Source organism: Ahaetulla prasina, chromosome 3 (assembly GCF_028640845.1).
Source record: "Ahaetulla prasina isolate Xishuangbanna chromosome 3, ASM2864084v1, whole genome shotgun sequence".
Taxonomy (NCBI): domain Eukaryota; kingdom Metazoa; phylum Chordata; class Lepidosauria; order Squamata; family Colubridae; genus Ahaetulla; species Ahaetulla prasina.
In genome coordinates, this window is record NC_080541.1 from 85367398 (window position 1) to 85388790 (window position 21393).

Consider the following 21393-nt stretch of genomic DNA (forward strand, 5'->3'; position numbering starts at 1 on the left):
TATGGCTTCGGCCCCGTCTACCCAACATGAAGAGGAAATATTGGGCCACCGTGGCTTTGGCCCAGTCTAACTAATGCGAAGAGGAAACATCGGACCAGCACGGGTTTGGCCTGGTCTATCCACAGTGAAGCGGAAACATGCAAGCAGTGTGGGGAATGGCATCAAGCTGGTCACGCCCACCCAGTTGGTCACACCCACCCACTGGGCCACATCAGCCCAGCCCCACAATGCGAAGAGGAAACATCGGACCAGCACGGGTTTGACCCGGTCTATCCAGTGCAAAGAGAAAACATGCCAGCAGTTTGGGGAATGGCATCAAGCTGGCCAGACATCCAGTTGGCCACACCCATCCAGTTGGCCACACCCACCCACTCAGCAACACCCACCCACTCGGTGGCACCTGTCTACTCAGCCACATTCACCCAGTTGGCCACACACCCCTGGCCCCCCCAAGTCAATTACAACCCTGATGTGGCCCTCAATGAAATTCAGTTTGACACTCCTGATCTATGTGCAAAGATTATTTCAAGATTGATTACACCTTTCCCTCTTTAGACTGAATCAGCGGTTGCTACACCCATAAGAGTTTCCCCAGATCTTATCTGTTAAATGAGCCCATTGTTTCCCTGAATATTTTGGAGGCAACTAATGTAAGAGACAGCTTGAGTGATGCAGAAGCCGAATCTAAAAATATATTACTTATATGCAGTAGACTGTTCACTGAATATGGGTGTGCCCAAATCAATTAGATCAGCATTCAGAAGATGGAATTCCTCCTGAAAGCAGAGAGTTACACCAGTTCACTAATGCAAGCAACCTTCTTGTGATTCCCAGCCCTGTTCATTCATGCACCTGCTATTCTTCCTGGGTGTTGTAATTCCCATTCCTAAACAATTAAGCAGACTGAGAAGTCAGGACAGTCAATTCTGCCTCTCATTCCATAGTAATCAGATGCAGACACTTTAGACTGCTCATATACAGGTAGAGGAAGGAAAATGAGAACATAAAGGCCTGTATCTAAGCCCTTTCCAAAGCATCCTTTGTCTTCTTGTTTTTAATGTGTTTCTAATTTTGATTAGGAGGTTAGAAGAGGCCACTAATCTGATTTGCAATATCCCAAATTCCTTTAAAAACCCCTTTTGCAGTTTAGAATGATTTCCCCAATAATCTTGGAGGTTAGTCTTCTGAATACATTTAAAATGAAATAATACAGCTTACAGAAAAATATGCTACTCACAATAATACATGAAAATGCTTTTTTTCCATAGATGCTACTAGCAGTTTTAAGCAAGTAAGTGCTATGGGATTGATTGATTTCAGAGATCTGTTCCTGGAACGCAGAAGATTTCATCTTGGCTAAAGTTTGACTCCTTCGCACAGAGACAGTGTTGGCCTTCATACTCTCAGTTGAATTTGAATGAATATTTTGTTTATGCTCAGATGCACGTACACAAGTAACAGCACATGCACATGTTAGCCATAAATGTCAGCAGATCCATTAGTATGCTGTGCCTAGCACAAACAGAAGCTAAGCCAGAAAAGTAGACTCTACCAGGGGTGGCATTCACTTACCTTCATTACTGGTTCACAAATGTGAGCATGCCTGGCCATTTACTTCGCTTGCACACGCCATCTCCGCAGGACTTTCTGTGCATGCGCAGAGCATCAAAAATGGGACGTGATGACATCCGGGTTGGTGGGTGGAGCCTCTCGCAGCTGCTGATACCGGTTTTTCTGAACCGGATAGAACCAGCTGAATAACACCACTGGACCGTATTCTTTATTTATACACACACGCTTCTTGGCCTTTTGGCAAAGACCAAGTGTAGTATATACACAAGCAAAGAGGGCACCTCATCCAAGAGAGGAGTAGCTTAAAAAGATAGAAAATCACTTAATATACAATTCAAACATATTGAGTTTAGAGTGAGTTGTTTCATTGTTTAATATCATTTGACATATCTCTGATGGAGCACACATGCTCCATAACTCTAATATGTAGCATATAACCTACAATACCACAGCATCCCATAATATTCTTAGTATTCCCCAAAGGTGCTTTTTCAAATGAGATGTTTCGCTTCTCATCCAAGAAACTTTTTCAGTTCTGTAAGTTATACAATATAAAAATAGGGGGGGAGCACAATAGAGGAAGCCAGCATATACTGTAGGTAGTCCTCGATTTACAATCTCAATTAGGTCCAGAATTTCCATTGTTAAGGAAGGCAGTGAAGTGAGTCCCATTTTATTTATGTCCTCCTTTCCCAGGTTGTTAAGTGAATTGCTGCAGTTGTTAAGTGAATCATATGATTGTACTTAGAGTATATACTGCTTCATACACTCTCTAAGCAGTTCACAAAATCAGCCTATTGCCCCCAACAATCTGATTCCTCATTTTACTGACTTCGGAAGGATGGAAGACTGAGTCAACCTTGAGTTGGTCAGGATCGAACTCCTGGCAGTGGACAAAGTCAGCCTGCAATACTGCATTCTAACCATTGAGCCACCAAAGCACTGGTTAAGGAAATATGGCTTCCTCTCTTGATTCAGCTTCTCAGTGGCCAGCTAGGAAGATTAGAAATGGTGATCATAGGACCTGAGGATACCGCAATTGCCATAACTCCATATCAGTTGCCATGTGTCTGAATTTTGATCATGAGACCATAGGGTCTCAAGCAGCTGTCATAAGCTTGCGGACATGTTGCGATGTAAGTCACTTTTTTCACTGCTATTGTAACTTCAACCATCACTAAATGAATATTTGTAAATTGAGGATTACCCGCAGTTATTGAATTGTTTTCATCCCCAAACCAGGCACCCTCTTCTTTGCCCTCTAACTAAAGTGAATTTATACCAGTAGAATAGAATAGAATAACAGAGTTGGAAGGGACCTTGGAGATCTTCCCCCTGCTTAGGCAGGAAACCCTACACCACATAAAACAAATGGTTATCCAACATCTTCTTAAAAATTTCCAGTGTTGGAGCATTCATAACTTCTGGAGGCAAGTTGTCCACTGATTAATTTTTCTAACTGTCAAGAAATTTCTCCTTAGTTCTAAGTTGCTCCTCTCCTTGATTAGTTTCCACCCATTGCTTCTTGTTCTACCCTCAGGTGCTTTGGCAAATAGTTTGACTCCCTCTTCTTTGTGGCAACCCCTGAGATATTGGAATACTGCTATCATGTCTCCCCTAGTCCTTCTTTTCATTAAACTAGACATAACTAGTTCCTGCAACCGTTCTTCATATGTTTTTGCCTCCAGTCCCCTAATCATCTTTGTTGCTCTTCTCTGCACTCTTTCTAGAGTCTTAACATCTTTTTTACATCGTAAAAAACAAAATGAATTGAAACAAAGAATAACTGAGCATTCTAGAATAGTACAAAAACAAATAAGGCTTCTGGCATTGAATCCCGTAACAAAGAAATACCAGCACAGGTAATAAAGATGCCAAAACTGTAATTTATTTATAATATTTATTTATTTATTTATTTATGAAATTTATTTCTTTATAAAATTTTTGAAATGTTTTTGCCACTATCTCTCATATCTAATAACAATTATACCAAATATAAACGCCAGCTTACTGCAAGAAACAAATTAATGTACAACACAGCTTGTAATATATAATATATATATTATTCTTATCATTCTTCCCCAGATCCTTGCTATTCTAAAGATTCAGATCACGTCAGACCTCACCCATGTAGGATTCTTTTTGTACAATTGCCATTCTGTTCCCATTAAAAATGCTTGTTGACAATTTCCTCTACAATGACACAATATCTGTTGGTAATGGGAAGTGGGTTTTTTTTGTTGTATGCTTTGATGTTGTGAAACTTTTCTTTTCCTAATTGTTTTGAATTGCTTTTTAGATGTGTAAATTCAAGTTTCAAAACTGAGTTCAAACTTCCTTCAGGTTCAGGAAGTTTAAAGATTACAATTAAAGCTTACGATGCAAAATTAATTTCAATCATTCATAAGACAAATCTGAAAACCCGGCGCTTTATTAATCCTTTGTCTAGCATATTGCAACTTCATATTCCAAGAGCTAGCATTCAATAAACCTAAAGAGAGATAGGCGTGATGCCCCCCAGCCTGGGTGTCGGCAACCCATGGCTCCGGAGTCGCATGCGGCTCTTTGGGCCCTCTGCTGCGGCTTCCTGGCTCTGCCCATTGCCCTTCCCTCTCTTGCCTGGCCTGAGAAGATAAGGGCGAGGGATGGAGAAGCAGCTGGGGCTGATTCTCCGGCACCTCACTCTTGTGGAGTTTCTTCTGGCCTTTGTTGGTGCTGGGCGTGCCTCAGTCGCTTGAGGAGGTGCACCACCTGCTCTCCGTCCGAGACACTGGCATGATCCCGTGACGACTGAAGCTGGCCTCGCTAACATGAGGGCTGGCAGGGTGGGAATGGGATCTGGAAGGATGGGACATCGGAAAAGGGGATGGGTCTGCAGCGCCCAGCCATGACTTTAAGAGGTTCAGGGCAGCAGGAAAAGGGAGCTGGCTGCACTGAACCTCACATGTCCACCCTGGGGGTCAGGCTCGGAGAAAGCCTTCCCCAAAGATGCTCAGTCATCAGCCAATCTCCTCCCCCATCTCTATGTCTCTCTTTCTCTCTCTGTGTGTATCTCTCTCATGCTCTATCTTTGTCTCTGCGTTTCTTCTCTTTCTCTCTCTCTCCCCCCCCTCTCTTTCTCTCTCTGGCCAAGCTTAGCAAGATGACACCAGCAAGCTCTCCTTTGGGTGCTTTGCTACTTTTATATCTTCTTTTGGGAAATCTGGGCTGGCTTCCTTCAGGCAACCCTCCTCCTCCTCCTCCTCCCCCTACTTCTCATTCTCGTGATCCCCCTGGCTGGCTGTTGCCTTGCCATGTCCCCCCACTGCACAAGAGGAAGAGGAGTAGGGTTGCCGGAGAGTGCAGGAGCGAAGCGGCCCTGTACCTGCCTTTGTGCCACATTTGCGTGTAAGACAGCCTTTGCTTCCTGCCCCTTTGTGCTGAAACTCATGTCCTCTGCACTTGATTGAAGAGCTAGGGTGGGGGGAAACATGGCAAGGCGATGACCGGAGCCTGACCGGAGCCTTAGTGCAGGAGAGAAGCCATGTCCTTTTGTGTCCTGTTAAAACCCTCCTTAAGTGAGTGACCAGTTGCCGTGTGCAAGAGACGGACAGACAAACACGCATGTGCATGCGCATGCATACACACACACACACACACACACAGAGAGAGATACAGAAGGGAGGAGAGAGAGAGATACAAACAGAGTGATACACAGAGAGAGGACGGGAGAGGGAGATAGGGAGAAAGAGATGGGGAGAGGGAGAGGGAGAGAAATGAGAGAGGGAGGGAGAGGAAGAAAGAGTGATGAGAAGGAGGGAGGGAGAAAGAGAGATGCAAGAGGGAGAGAGAGAGATGAGAGGGAGGGAGAAGAGAGATGGGAGAGAGAGGAGGAGAGAGAGAGATGAGAGGGAGGGAGAAAGATGGGAGAGAGAGAGGGAGAGAGAGGAATAAAGAAAGATGAGACAGAGGTAGGGAGATAGAGAGGGAGAAAGAGAGATTGGGGAGGGACACAGAGACAGAGAGAGGGAGGGAGAAAGAGAGATATATACCTGTTTCCCATAGAAAAGAAAACCTAGAGAGTCACAAAACCTGGGTAGGCATAGTTGGGGGAGGGTCATGTGACTCGGTGGGCCTGAGAGATATCGAGCTGGTCATGCCCACCTAGGTTTTGTGGCTTCCGGTGTTTTGTTTTCTGTGGGAAACGGGCCCAAATGGCTCTTTGAGTATTTAAGGTTGCAGACCCCTGCCCCATCCTAATCTTTTCAGAAACTACAGGTAGACCTCGACTTACGATGGCACTTGAGCCCAAAATTTCTGTGGCTGAATGAAACATTTTGTTTAGTGAGTTTTGCCCCATTTTACAACCTGTCTTGCCACAATTGTTAAGTAAATCAGTGCAGTTGTTAAATTAGTCACACAATTGTTAAGTGAATCTGGCTTCCTCATTGACTTTGCTTGTCAGAAGGTCGTAAAAAGGGATCACATGACTCCGGGACACTGCGCCCGTCATAAATATGAGTCAGTTGCCAAGCGTCTGATCAAATGACCACAGAGATGCTGCAACATTATTAGTGTGAAAAAAAATCATAAGTCACTAGTGAATGGTCACTAAATGAACAATTGTAAGTGAAGGACTACCTGTATTTAGTTGACAGGTTGCAAACTGTTGTTTGCACTTCAGTGGCTATGAAAGGTAATTCTTTTTTGTATGCTGGATTGTGCAAAGTTAATTTTATTATTTTTCTCATCATATTTCCCTATATCTCTACAAAAAAGTCCGTTAGAGGAAATAATTGCATCAAATTAGATCCTTTGTTTAACTTACATTAAAAAAAAATCTGTTTACAAAAGGACATAATAAAAACAAACCGTTGCTTCCAATTTCTTACGTTTCCTTAGCAGGAGCAGTAAATATGACTTGACTTTTTTCTGAAATATCAGTAAAAACCATATGCTACAGTTACTAAAGATACCGGAAAACGAAAAGAAGCCACCATATTTAGACATAGTTGACAAAACAGAGCCTGGGTTTTGCTCACTGCTTCTGCTGTAACTTCCTTTCTATTTGCTAACATTGGGTTGAAATCTTTCAGGGGGAGCAGAACCTTCCCCAAAAGAGGATGGTTCTAGTTTTGTTATGCCGGATGAAAAAAAGGAACGGGTGATCAGCTGCAAATAAAATTGAACCTTGGTCACTTCGGCCATCTATGGTACCAGCAGCTGAAGCAGCTGCTTCTGTTCCTTCTTCACTGATGTCAACAAAGCACTTATGAAAAATCTGGGATACACCCAGGTTGCTTTCTACAGACATCCCAGTGAAATCAGCCGTTTCTGCGTTGAAGGCATCTGTTATTCCCATGTTGGTCAGCAATGATTTCAGTTCATACTGGATATTTAATTGCATCTTAGGAAGATGAACATTTGCTTCAACTTCTTCCATTTCTTTTGGGCTTGTCCACTTGGAGAAGGCCTCGTAAGTTAATTTGTTTTCCAACTAGAATAATTTTGAAAAAGATACACAAAGAAAACCAGATAGTTACCACTTTGGAAAGGCCTCACTCCGTAATTGCATGCTAAATAGTGAAAGCTTTCTGTTTATGCTGAAGTACAGATCCCTTAAGACAGGGCTGTCAAACTCTCGGCCCACAGGCCATATGCGTCACATGTTGGCCACGCCCATGCCCAGTTTAGCAAAAGGGAAAAAAGTCCCGATACATCACGTGATGCTGCCATAAGGACATGAATTTGACATCCCTGCCTTAAACTATGCGGAATAAATGCTGTTAGTATTTAGTATAAAATCCAAGCTTTTCAAATGTTACCAGCAAAGTCACAAATGGGGCTTAAAAAAAATGAAACTTGATTTATAAATACCCAGCATACCTATAAATCAAATGAACAAGACTAATGAAGGTTACAGACCATTGAATTTAAGCCATAACTTCAGTATGTAATTCAAAAATAGCATGTTGACTAGTTTACTAGTTTTCTGAGAGTACTTAAAGAAGCAAACTGTCATTAAACAAGAGATGTTTCAGAATATCATAAGTACTAATAAGGGATATTTCAACTGAAGCCTATTTAAATTAAGAATAAAACTATCTGAACGTTCTCATCCAAACCTATGCTTTTTCTTGAAGAAATTATGGGTGATAAAAACCAAAGACACATTACACATACAAATGTTTCTTTGTAGGAGTTGGGCTGGAATCTGTCCTTAGGTTGTCCCAATTAAGTGAAGTTTGTTTCAAATATGATGGAATCTATTTCTAAAATATAGGGCTGCAACTATGCTAAACTTCTTTGGTTCAAATGGAGGCAGATTGCAAACACTGTCCAAGTGAGAGACTAAGCCATTGGTTCAGACATTATAAGGAATCTAGTTATTCTGCCGTTTCACTACTAGGTAATAATTCATTTTTGTATTACTATTAATAAAGTGTGTCCTGCTATATTGTGAATTGTTAGGGTATTATTCAAAATTTCCAAGTCATCTCAGTGAATACCATCTCATTCCTTTTACATGGGACAGAATGCCTGCTACCGCCTAGAAGAGAGAAAACTTTTGTGGGACTGTGAATATGGCAGCAGATAATTTTCCTGGCAAAAGTCTTAATCCACCTCTCACAGTGCTAATACCTTACCAGGTCTCATTACTTTTACATTACTGGTTCTTCTACTACATTTTATTGTGTTAACTGGATGTGTAGTGCTTATTGATTTTCCTTTGGCTGTATTACAGAACTCATTCTTTCACAATTTCTAATAGGGTTTTTTGCAGTTTGTGCACTCAGGAGATGTTTTGCAGCGTATGTATGTATGGGGTATTAGTCAAATAATCAAACGAGGAGGGTGGAAGTTAATCACAAATGCTTTCCCCAAAGAAATGAGTAGCATATTTGCCATCCAGCTAGCAGCAGACCAGTGTTATTAGGACCCATGCTGTTTGTTTATTTGTTTGTTAGTTTGTTTGTTTTCCTATAACAAAAATCTCACTTATAAAAGCTCTATGGCCTGTATGCAGCATTCATACAGATTTATTACATTTAGATAAGTAGAAATACTGTTTTTCAGTGAAATGTACTCAAAAATGCTCCAAAGACAGAATACTTTGTTTTTCCATTAAGGATCTTGGACTTTTGATGGATTAGATTTTTTCTTTTCTTTTCTCCTTTTGGTTCTTATATGTAAGTTAACCAAGTGATAATAATTTCTTCCTCCAAATGATTAAGGGTCATTATCTGTTTAAAAACAAGTCTAATATCTGACCGAACAATGTAATAAACTTTAAATAATTCAATGATTTCAAATACAGAATAGGTCAAAAGGAAGCATTAAAGATAACACAGTAAACACCTGGGATAAAAATCTCAAAACATATTTTCCCTTTAATGTAAGCAGTTTACCATTTCCAAGCCAGTGCTGTCATCATTGATGTCATCAGGAAGCATTATAAACATGCTGAAGTCATTACCGATGTACTGGAGTTCAAGAATCTGGGTCTGTAATTCATCTATATACTTCCAGTTAAATTTGTCATGCTGGAACATCATCTTTATTGGCCGACTTGTGCTCTGAAAAGAGGTAGAGATATTTTGTTATGAATAGGATTTGCATGCTGACCTCCAACATTTTTACAGCTTTCAGAGTGAATGGGGCCAAAACTTTTAGCAATAGCAATTGCACTTAGACTTATATACTACTCCAGAGTTGTTTTCAGAACTTTCTCAGCAGTTTACAGAGCCAGCATATTGGCTCTGGATCCTCATTTCACTTACCTCAGAAGGATGATTGGCTGAGTCAACCCTGAGCCATTCAGGATTGAACTCCTGGCAGTGGAATGCAGAGTGAGCCTGCAAAACTGAATTCTAACCACTGCGCCACCGTGGCTCATAGTGTTGTTTGGCAACGTTTGGAATATTGCCTAAATATATCTTGGTCCCACTTACTTTCGGACTTACACCCCTTGACACGTCACACAATGCCTCCTAACGCTTTTAAGCTGATGGGTAGCAATAGTGCACTGATCATTCAGTTGGAGAAGGTAGTGGCTACTGTGATCTTCAAAGCTTGCTTTTGTTTCATGCAAAATTACACAATGATTTACCTTGTTCAACCTGAAAGGTTGTTCTGTGGTGTCCTCTTTCTTAAAGGTGTTTAACCAGTTGCCTTTGAAGTACAGTACATTCACCATGATCAGCCGAGTGAGGGGATTTAGGGAGCCCTCATTCAACAGGTTGAGGATTTTACCTTATCACAGAAGGAAGGAGAAAAACAATGTTTCTGCATCTTTATTCACATGACAAAATATAAAGGTGGAAATTTAAGCTAAAACAATCACTTAAGAAATGCAATTTTAAGCGTAGCTGTGCATGATATTTTTATGACCTTACTTCTTTGCATACAGACTTTCATTGTTCCAGTTGTAGCGCTTATTGCTGACTAAAACTCTGCTTTAAAACAACTTCATTTAGTTTTCTCACGTGGCACTTTTACACTTAAAACTAGTAGCTCCTTTGAGTATCATTCAGGATGGAAGCAAATTAGTATTATCAAAATCCTTCCTCACAATCTTTATTTTCCAGGGAGCATTTTGTATATTCTCTGTCCAATTCCCCAAGCAAATTGTAGCCTAATGCAGCTCTTACACCAGTTCCACTTTACGCTTGCTTCTTGCTTCTTCATATTGTAAACCCATTGTATTTAGTTGAAATCTATCAAATGATAATGCTTACATGTTGTAAAATGCAGAAAAACCAGTTAAGGGAAGCTAACTTCTTTATAAATGCCTGACAAATTATTTGGATTTTACCTGCTGTCTGCTGTTCAACCCATGCATTGATCTTCTTTCTTGCATCGTCTGTATTTTCTTGAAAGTTTACTATTTGTGGCTCAACTTTATAATATTTCTTCATTGATTCTGAGAAGTCCTTATAGGTAAAATGTAGTTTAATAGAAGATAGCAATATGTTTAGCCCCAAAGCCCAAACTTTAACGATACATAATTATTACCGTAATACATTCTCACTACTAAAACTAAGGTGACACTCACTCTTTGAAAAGACACCGATTTATCCCCATATAGTTGATTGACACTACTTAGCAATGCATTTTTTGCAGGTTTGTTGATTTCTTGATTTAAGGCTTGGAATCTTGAATGGATGTTACTTTGTATTTCAGGGGAAGGCTAAAAGAAAGAAAAAAGACAGGAATTTATTAATGAGAGGGGAGAGGGAGGCATTCTATTGTAGGATATTTATATCCTGCATGCTACTGTAAATTTATTTCTAAATCTTTATGACTTGATCTTTTAATTGTATGGTTTCCAGCTGGAGCACTTGGAGCAGCTACTGATTGTTTTTATAATGTAACTATTTGCCTTTGAAAATATTGGGACCTGTTAAGCAGTAAAGATATGCAGATTATAACTGCATATAGTGTAATTTCGATTAGCAATGATTTCTAATTTAAGCAATTTGAAAACTACCGGTACTTACAGTATGCTTTCTCTGTTACACTACAATAGACTATACTCTTTCTAGGTATAGCTTTGCTTCTGCATTTTTGTTTTCAGGTTTTTTTAATTGAATGGGTTTAATTTTAAGAAGTCAGTGCAAATGATATAAACAATATCTCATGCTTTTCGATTATTATAAAGTCAGCATTTAATGAAAATGAGTCAAATTAGAATAGATTGTGAGGTATTTTTTAGCCTAGCTTCAAATAAACACTCATTCAATCCCAGTCAATTGGGAATTATTTTTAAGAAATTACCTTTGTAAGTGAGATGCATGGGTTTTTCAAAAGCTGTTCCATTTTGGAATATACTCGTTGGTGCCTCAGAGGATAGGCAGTCTCAGTTCCCCCAGCATTATTAAAATGAAACACCTATAATGAAAGACATTATAAACACGTAATACCATTATCTTAATGGTATAAAATTACACATTCTCACATCCACTACTTGTAAACCAGTTTAAAACAATGATCGTATTAGATCATATTCTTTAATTTGGATATGTCTTTTGTTATCCTTGCTATATAAAGAGGAGATGCTATTCATACCAAGGTAGGAGTCCAAAAGACTTCAGTGATTATTGCTGTAGATCAGGGTCTCCACCCCCAGTCCATGGACCAGCACCTGGCCACAGCCTGGCTACGGCCAGAAACTGGGCTGTACAAACAAGTGAAGCCTCATCTGCGGGATGTAGACAGCATGCAAAAATCATGCCCCTGTCGTGTCCCACTCCTCCGCTGACGGCCGGGTCAGGGAAATCCGAATCAGGTGTGCCTCTGCAGCTCTGCCAAAATCCTAGCAAAGTCCTCAAGGCAGGCAGGAGACCAGAAAGTGACTTCAGCAAGATATGTTCGACTTTGCCTGACTCAGAGAATGCCAGAAAGCAGATCCTTTATATAGGCCATGGGGTGTGGCTCCATGACTCAGCACTTATCCAGGCCTGCCCCTCCCTTCCTTCTGACGCCGCCGCCTATCAATTCTTCTGAAGCGAGGGTCACTCCAGTCGGCAGCTGTTGGTAATTGACCTCCCTCAGGCTCACATGCTGTGGGGGAGGGGGAGGGATCTAGTTGCTCCGTTTGCCTGAGCATGGAGCCAGGGCTGGAGCCGGGAGGTGCTTCCTTCTCCTCAGCCTGTCTGGGCATGGAGCCAGGGCTGGGGCCGGGAGGTGCTTCCTCCTCCTCAGCCTGTCTGGGCATGGAGCCAGGGCTGGGGCCGGGAGGTGCTTCCTCCTCCTCAGCCTGTCTGGGCATGGAGCCAGGGCTGGGGCCGGGAGGCATACTAGGACATTCCTCAGCGTTCGGAAGCAGATAAGAAGGCCCCGGCTGCAGTGAGAGCGGGCAAGACACAACAGCCCCCTCCAGTCTCCAGAAAAACCTCTCTCCACGGAACCGGTCCCTGGTGCTCAAAAGGTTTATTTATTTATTTATTTTTTATTTATTTATTTATTTTTCAAATTTATATACCGCCCTATCTCCCTAAGGACTCAGGGCGGTTCACAGGCAGTTAAAATACATATAAATACAAATTAAAAAACAACAATTAAAAAACTTATTCTATTGCCGAATTTAAAAAACAATATAAATAATAAAAAACCCCTTAAAACCAATAATTTTAAAATCTAATCCAGTCCCGCACAGATGAATAAGTGCGTTTTAAGCTCGCGACGAAAGGTTCGGAGGTCCGGAAGTTGACGAAGTCCTGGGGGGAGTTCGTTCCAGAGGGTGGGAGCCCCCACAGAGAAGGCCCTTCCCCTGGGTGTCGCCAGACGGCACTGCCTAGCTGACGGCACCCTGAGGAGTCCCTCTCTGTGGGAGCGCGCGGGTCGGTGAGAGGTATTTGGTAGCAGTAGGCGGTCCCGTAAATACGTAAATAGGTTGGAAGCTGCTGTTTCATCAATCCAGTACAACTCAGTTTTGCAAAACATACCGGGCAGAAAAATTTACTCTTGGATTAAATTGGCACAAAAGAACAGACTTCTAAAGACCTGGATGAGAGCTATCCATGTCATCTGAACTCCCTTCCTCCCTCCCTCCCTCCCTCCCTCCTCCTGATGGAGATGTTAAACCCACAATCCAGTGAAATGATCCTTCAGTTGCCCCAAGCATTACAACTTTTTCCTGCTTCAAGCAAGTGTTTACTATTGATCGCATTCTAGAAATACAGGGGAGGAGGCTCTGTTGTGGCCCACCAGTGGAGTTGGCAGCACATTCGGACAGTGCGGAGGTTGGGGAGGAACATGGGCCAGTCCAGGAGTCTGGGGAAGGCTCTGATGAGGGCTCTGCATGAGAGGCAGAGAGAGGGCCAGGGCTGGATGCCAGTTATCAGCTGCCTTCAGAGTCAGACATCAGTGAGGCAGAGTAACAGCTGAAGCCTGTTTTCAGAATGCGCATGCACAGAGTTGCCAGATGAAGAGAACAGCTAAAGAACATGGGTCAACCTGGGAGTAAGGCCACAGGTGGACGATGAATGGCCCCTCCCAGAGGGAATAAAAGAGGAGCAAAATGGGAGTTTGCAGGAGACAATTAGTTCGCCGAATTGGTTTGTGACCTTCCAAGGCTCCGTGCCAAGTTTTGAAGCTATTGGCCTGACAGCTCTCCAAGCCCGATAAGGTCTGTGACTGTAAATTCTCCCTTAAAAGACTTTGCTGAAGGTGAATGGGAGGAATTCACTGTTTGTGTAATAAAAGGGGGTTTTGTCGGGACCAGGATTTTGCTTCGTGCTTTTTGGGGGAAGCCTAGGTCAGAACAGGCTCATCCTAGTTTGATGATGAATCCATAGCCTCACGTTTATAAATTTGTGTGATTGAATTTGTGTGAACTTTTAATCAGTCAAATTTGCCTAATCTGCTTATCATATTTATACAATATTATTATAATATTTTTTATCATTACATATTCACCTTTGTGAGATTTCCAGTCCATTGCTGGAAATTGATTAATTGTTTTGGTCAAGCCTAAAGTTCTTGATATTGCTAAGAGATTCCAGCATCATATTGCAAGCTGGTTTGAAAACTTAACAGGATTTGAAGCCATTGTTTCAAATTCATGATCTCAACATTTAATATTTTATTATTCTGTTAATCAACCACATTCATTAAATTTTAAGGTAAATCCAAGCAATGGTTTCAATTTGTGGACCCATTCTGATATTTTTCCACTTTCCTTTTTTCTTGTCACAACATTTTCTTTAAAATAAATAAGATAAAATTAGTTGCCTCGAACCTTTTGATGGTAGTGAAGAAACCATACTTCTGAAGATATTCTATGGCATTATTCACATATTCATTATCCAAAGTGTTTTAAATTTGGGCTTCTTTATCTAATTATGCTACAGTTGTGTTGCTACAATGAAACCTCAGAAATCAAGAGGTGAGGCAAGTAATGATTCCTTCAACAATGAGACACACTTTTGATAAAAATTAGAGAAGATCAAGAAATAAAGGGTTTAAAAATCAAAAAAGAAGAATATAAGATCCAAGCATTTGCTAATGATTTGGTATTCATATTGGAAGACCCATTAGAAACTGGGCCTAAACTAATTCAAAAAGTAGAGAAATTTGGCGAGGTAGCGGGATTTAAGATTAATAAAATAAATACAAATTAATAACCAAAAATCTTACAACGAGACAAGAAATGGAACTGGAAGGTAGAATAAAATCCAAATAACAAAGAAAATAAAATATTTAGGGATTTGGCTCACAGCTAAATGCTCCTCAATTAAGGAGGATAATTATGATAAAATATTACAGCAAATAAAGAAAGACCTTGAAAATTGGAAAAACTTACAGATTTCACTGTTAGGGAGGATTGCTATGATCAAAATGAATATACTGTCAAAAATATTATTTTTGTTTCAGATTATCCCAATAAAATATTTTTTGAAGCCCTAAACAAATTAATTACCAAATTTATATGGCAGGGGAAAAAAGCCTAGAATTAGATTAAAACTTCTACAAGACACGAAAGATAAAGGGGGATTGGCACTTCCAGAATGGGAAATATACTACCATGCATCTATTTTAACTTGGCTAAAAGATTGGATGGAATTAAGAAATAAAAAGGTTCTAGTTATAGAAGGACACGATCTACAAAGCAGGACGGCATGCATTCCTGCGGGATGAAAAACATAAAACGGATGACTATTTTCGAAGACATATATTAAGGAATGCACTTTTAGAAATTTGGCTAAAAAACAACAACACAGCATTATATAAAAATCCCAGTGTGGATATCCACAATGGAAGCATTGAAACATCCACATTTAATGGATATAGACAAGAAAATTAGATATAAAGATTTGTTAAATGAACAAAGAAATTTGAAAACAAAACAAGAATTAAAACAAGATTTAGGCAGGGAAATTGATTGGTGGACATATACACAAATCCAATCCAAATATAAAGAGGATATAAAACTATACGAAATACAAACAGACCAGCAAGAATTGGATAAAATTATACAAGGAACAGAGGAAAAACTAATTAGTAAAATATATAAGTATCTATTGTGATATAAGATGGAAGACAAGGTCATTAAGGAAATAATGATTAAATGGGCAAAAAAAATCAGATATAATTAGAACTGGAGAGATGAGGAAAAAATGTGGCAAACAAACATAAAATTAACTCTGTCAGCAGCATTCAAGGAAACTAGTTTAAGATGTTTTACAGATGGCATCTTCCTCTGGCAAGGCTTGCTAAGATGTTCCCGAACAATTAACCAACATGCTGGAAGTGTAAAAAGGCTTATGGAATATATTATCATCTTTGGTGGACGTGCCCATCTGCAAAGAAGTATTGGGCTAAAGTCAGAAAATAGTTAGAAGAGATAATCAACCAACCCATAGATTGGAAACCAGAGGCATTTTTGCTGGGAATATTTACTAGGAAATATACTAAAGAAATAAAATACTAAATTTTACATATAATAAAGGCTGCAAGAATATCATATGCACAGAACTGGAAAAAAGATAATATACCAACCGAGAAAGAATTGATAAAGAAAATTCTGAACTGTGCCGAGATGGACAAATTAACGAAGGAGATTAAAGAAAAGGAAGATACAGAATATACTAGAGATGTGTTATGTTCCTTCTTGCTTCAAACGCTCTACCATCATCCCAGTGCTGAAGAAGCCCACCATCAAGGAACTGAATGACTACAGACCAGTTGCTTTAACATCTGTAGTCATGAAAACCTTTGAAAGGCTAGTGCTTTCCTACCTGAAAACCATCACGGATCCGCTGTTAGACCCCTTGCAATTTGCATACCGAGCAAATAGATCAACAGATGATGCTGTTAATATGGCTCTGCACTACATCCTACAACATCTTGAGTCTCCAAAGACCTATGCAAGGGTCCTTTTTGTAGACTTTAGTTCGGCATTCAATACCATCATTCCAGACATTCTTCTAACTAAGCTAAACCAGCTACAGGTACCGGAACAGACTTGTAAGTGGATCACAAGCTTCCTAACAAACAGGAAGCAGCAGGTGAAGCTAAGCAAGATCACATCAAATACCTGTACAATTAGCACAGGGGCCCCCCAAGGCTGTGTGCTCTCCCCACTTCTCTTCTCTCTGTATACCAATGACTGCATCTCCAATGATCCATCTGTTAAGCTACTGAAGTTCGCAGATGACACAACAGTGATTGGTCTCATTCGAGACAATGACGAATCCGCATATAGACGAGAGGTCGAACGACTAGCCTTGTGGTGCAACCAAAACAATCTGGAACTGAACACACTCAAAACCGTAGAAATGGTGGTAGACTTTAGGAGAAACCCTTCCATACTTCCACCTCTCACAATACTTGACAACACAGTATCAACAGTAGAAACCTTCAAATTTCTGGGTTCTATCATATCGCAAGATCTCAAATGGACAGCTAACATCATAAACATCATTAAAAAAGGACAACAAAGAATGTTCTTTCTGCCAACTCAGTAAGCTCAAACTGCCCAAGGAGCTGCTGATCCAATTCTACAGAGGAATTATTGAGTCTGTCATTTGCACCTCTATAACTGTCTGGTTCGGTTCTGCAACCCAACAAGAAAAACACAGACTTCAGAGGATAATTAGAACTGCAGAAAAAATAATTGCTACCAACTTGCCTTCCATTGAGGACCTGTATACTGCACGAATCAAGAAGAGGGCCGTGAAAATATTTGCAGATCCCTCGCATCCTGAACATAAACTGTTTCAACTCCTACCCTCAAAACGACGCTATAGAGCACTGCACACCAGAACAACTAGACACAAGAACAGTTTTTTCCCGAAGGCCATCACTCTGCTAAACAAATAATTCCCTCAACACTGTCAGAGTATTTACTGAATCTGCACTACTATTAATCGTTCCATAGTTCCCATCACCAATCTCTTTCCATTTATGACTGTATGACTATAACTTGTTGCTGGCAATCCTTATGATTTATATTGATATATTGATCATCAATTGTGTTGTAAATGTTGTACCTTGATGAACGTATCTTTTCTTTTATGTACACTGAGAGCATATGCACCAAGACAAATTCCTTATGTTTCCAATCACACTTGGCCAATAAAAAATTCTATTCTATTCTATTCTATTATGCAGTATGGAACAAATGGTACAACTGGCTGGAGACAAGAAATAGTAAATAAGAATGAATGGGAAAAAGTCACAAATGAAAAATATTTGTAAAACAATCTATAGCTTTAATATTATATGTGAAGGAATATATATAGAAATAAGGGATAATGGGACAATAAGAATAAATATATTAAATGAAGAGTAGAGGAAAAATGTAAATAATAGAAGACTACTGTTACAAAACTGTTGTAAAAAGGAAGTATTTGTTTTGTGTATATGTTTGTCATGTCTTGTTTGAAAAATAAAAATAATTTTTTTTAAAAAAACAATGAGACCACAAGCCACTCATTCAAATCAAATCATAAAATTCATAAAATTCATAAAATTCATAAAACATATGAAGAACGGTTGCAGGAACTGGGTATGTCTAGTTTAACAAAAAGAAGGACTAGGGGAGACATGATAGCAGTGTTCCAATATCTCAGGGGCTGCCACAGAGAAGTGGGAGTTGGGCTGTTCTCCAGAGCACCTGAGGGTAGAACAAGAAGCAATGGGTGGAAACTGATCAAGGAAAGAAGCAACTTAGAACTAAGGAGAAATTTCCTGACAGTTAGAACAATTAATAAGTGGAACGACTTGCCTTCAGAAGTTGTGAATGCTCCAACACTGGAAATTTTTAAGAAAATGTTGGATAACCATCTGACTGAGATGGTGTAGGGTTTCCTGCCTGGGCAGGGGGTTGGACTAGAAGGCCTCCAAGGTCCCTTCCAACTCTGATGTTATGTTATGTTAAATCAAATCAAGTTTATTATTACAGTCAAAGACCAGAGACCAGAACAAATAAAAACACTCAAGGAATATCCAGATTAAAATTCTAGAATTAAATAATAAATAACAGATAAAATCTATATTAATTTGATTTGATTTGACTTGATTCACTCATTCAAAGATGAGGCAGTGTGTATTATTGCTCCTGAAGTGCCATTCACTATTTTGAGATGGCAATTCCAGGTCTACAGATACAGAACATCAGTTAAGGGTATGTTAAACTTTCTTGGTTGGAAACTCCACTTAGAGTTTTGTGATCATCTTGTGATCAGTCAGATTTGCTTCATCTTGTCAGGAAAACCATATTCTCACTCAAAAACATAGCCCTTCTTAGCCCTTAGTGTTTCCAGCCACTTTATAGAATGCAAATACAATGAATAATAAGATCCTTCCATAGTTCATACCTTTGTCTTCCCCAATCTGGTGGTTTCTCAATGTATTGGGTCTATAAACCTGGATTTACCAATCAATATGCTGACCGGAAATGATAGTTATTGGCATTCAAACACAATCTGCAGAGCATCACTTTGGGAGAGAACAGAATACACAGCAAAACCAGTCTTCATTTCAAACCTTTCAAACATAATTAAGTCAAAACTTACCTTTGCTATCTGCTGTGCAGTGTGGCCTTTAGCCCCAAGGTAGAGAGCGGCCATAACTGATGAAATGCTCCAAGGTGAAAACAGTACATTTGTGTCGGTTTGAGTCTTGCATAAATGTTTGAAAAAATCAACAGCAAGACTAGTGTTCGCTGCACTTAGTGTTTCCATCGCCATTTAAACCTAGTATATATAAACAAGAAAAATGCATTCAGGTCTATATTTAAGATCTCTGGAGACCACTCAAGCCCTTTGAGGAAACACTGGAAACTTCTGATAAATAGGCATGAAAACAAAATTTCCGGAAAATATCTATTTGGTCCACAAATTTATCTCTACAGCTGCATGGTTTGGGGACATTGATTAAACTCTGCCACTGAAGAATTATTCTTTACGTTAATTGCTGGAGAAGCTTGTGACGTGCAAACGGGTGACAACTAGGCAGTATTTAGATGGCACTTGGCAAGCAGCCCAAACCTTCTGCAGCCTTGGGAAGCAAGGGTTGTTGTTGTTTTTTTCCCTTTCTCCATCTTCTGCACCAGTAAGGATAAGAAATGTGTGTATCCTCAGTTGTTGGATTGGGCAACAATCCCTCCTGTCTTCCAACTGGTTTTAATTAGCTGTTGGAATTACTTACAAACTGCAGGTTGGTAATATAAAAAGGAAAAAGAACCCTCCAGGCTGAATGAGCTTTGGGAAAAGCTTGCAAGTTCAATGGTTGTGGAAAGATAAGATGTAGTGGCGGATGGATAGATAGATAAGTCTAATTAAACACTAGAACAAGACAAGCAGAGAAAAGGAACAGAGAAAAGACCATAGAAAGGAAAAAGAAAGAACAAAAAGTAACTTTTATTCTTTCCATTTATAGTACTAAATAAAAATTATTTGGAAAAAAACTGAGCAAATTTCAGTTTCAGGGGGGCAATCATTTCTCATTATGTCTCATTGTCCTTGGATGCCATATTGTTTACCAGTTCTGAAATGTCAGCCTCACTAGATAGACCAGGCCAAGAAATCAATTCCACAAGAAGGCTGGTGGCAAGGCAGAAGACCATTGTTATTTCAAGGAGTTTAGCAATGCATTTTGAATTCTTCTATAAATTAGTAAAATTTCTAGAAGTTTAGAGCTCTTTTTTTTTCCCCAAAAAGTTTTACAAAACATTTTGAACTAATCTGCTTGGGGTTTTTTTTTTTACTCTTGTTTCCTGAATAAGGGAAAGGGGCAGGGATGGGACTCTTCATGAAGCTTCAAAGCTTTCCTTGCTGTGAAAATCTCAAGATTTTCCATTCCTACCACGGTCAAGTCTGGCAGTCTCCATACCATAAGAGGGCCGTGAGGTCAGGGTGCCAGGTTTTGATAAAAACTTTGGGGTTGTTGTTTGTTGGGAGCTTCTTCACCTAGCACTAGAAATTGGCCTCCCTTGGGGTATGCTTTCTGTCATCATTAAGGTGTCCCTGGCAGCTTATAAAAAAAAATGGGTATCATCTTAGTACATATGCTTTTCATTCTACTTGCTTTAGCTAATAATAAAGTGCAAAATCTCTTTATTTCCTGGAACTCATTGTCTCTGGATCCAAAAGAATCAATTGCCTGACCACCTGATCACCGCCCTAGCTTGGCAAAACAGTTGCATATTTCCGTGAAGATCCTTTTCCAACTCTCTGCCCATATATTGTTAGGGGAATAGGGAAGACAGCTATAGAAAAGTCCCCGTTAGTGAGCTTGAGTCTTAGGAACTGCACATCCATGCCCATCTTGAATGGCATACCAACTTTGAGACAAAAGATTAATGGTCTAAGGCCTATTTCCAAAAACCTATTTCTGTTCTTTATATGCTAGCAAAAGTTAATGGTAGCACTGTCTGGCCATTATTGTTCCCCTATACATGTCATGTAATGCTGGGAGGTGACCATAGAATTTTGCCCTGCATGTTAGCCCTTAATGGACAAGAGAATAATTGCTTATTGTAAATTTCCAGCAAGCTTAACATAATTACGTCTGAAATCACTCCAAACAGTAATATTGGTAATATTCAAATATATTTTTTAATTTATTTAATTTATTTTTTTTTGAATTTATATCCTGCCCTTCTCCGAAGACTCAGGGCGGCTTACACAGTGTTAAGCAATAGTCTTCATCCATTTGTATATTATATACAAAGTCAACTTTTTATTGCCCCCAACAATCTGGGTCCTCATTTTACCTACCTTATAAAGGATGGAAGGCTGAGTCAACCTTGGGCCTGGTGGGACTTGAACTTGCAGTAATAGCAAGCAACTGTGTTAATAACAGACAGACTTAGTCTGCTGAGCCACCAGATAA

At 39.8% G+C, this 21393-nt stretch overlaps 1 protein-coding gene across 2 annotated transcripts in view; it reads right to left on the reverse strand.

The window, feature by feature from the left end:
- Window positions 1–6387: 6387 nt before the first annotated feature.
- Window positions 6388–21393, reverse strand: part of LOC131194390 (leukocyte elastase inhibitor-like) — a 30039-nt gene continuing 15033 nt past the window's right edge. For both annotated transcript variants that reach the window (XM_058175321.1, XM_058175320.1), the window contains exons 2-8: window positions 19074–19253; window positions 11329–11442; window positions 10607–10741; window positions 10367–10484; window positions 9662–9804; window positions 8961–9128; window positions 6388–7048 (exon numbers count right to left, since the gene is read on the reverse strand). In XM_058175321.1, coding sequence (XP_058031304.1) covers window positions 6644–7048; window positions 8961–9128; window positions 9662–9804; window positions 10367–10484; window positions 10607–10741; window positions 11329–11442; window positions 19074–19247 — 1257 coding nt within the window. In that variant the 5' untranslated portion in view covers window positions 19248–19253 and the 3' untranslated portion in view covers window positions 6388–6643. The remainder of the gene's footprint in view (window positions 7049–8960; window positions 9129–9661; window positions 9805–10366; window positions 10485–10606; window positions 10742–11328; window positions 11443–19073; window positions 19254–21393) is intronic.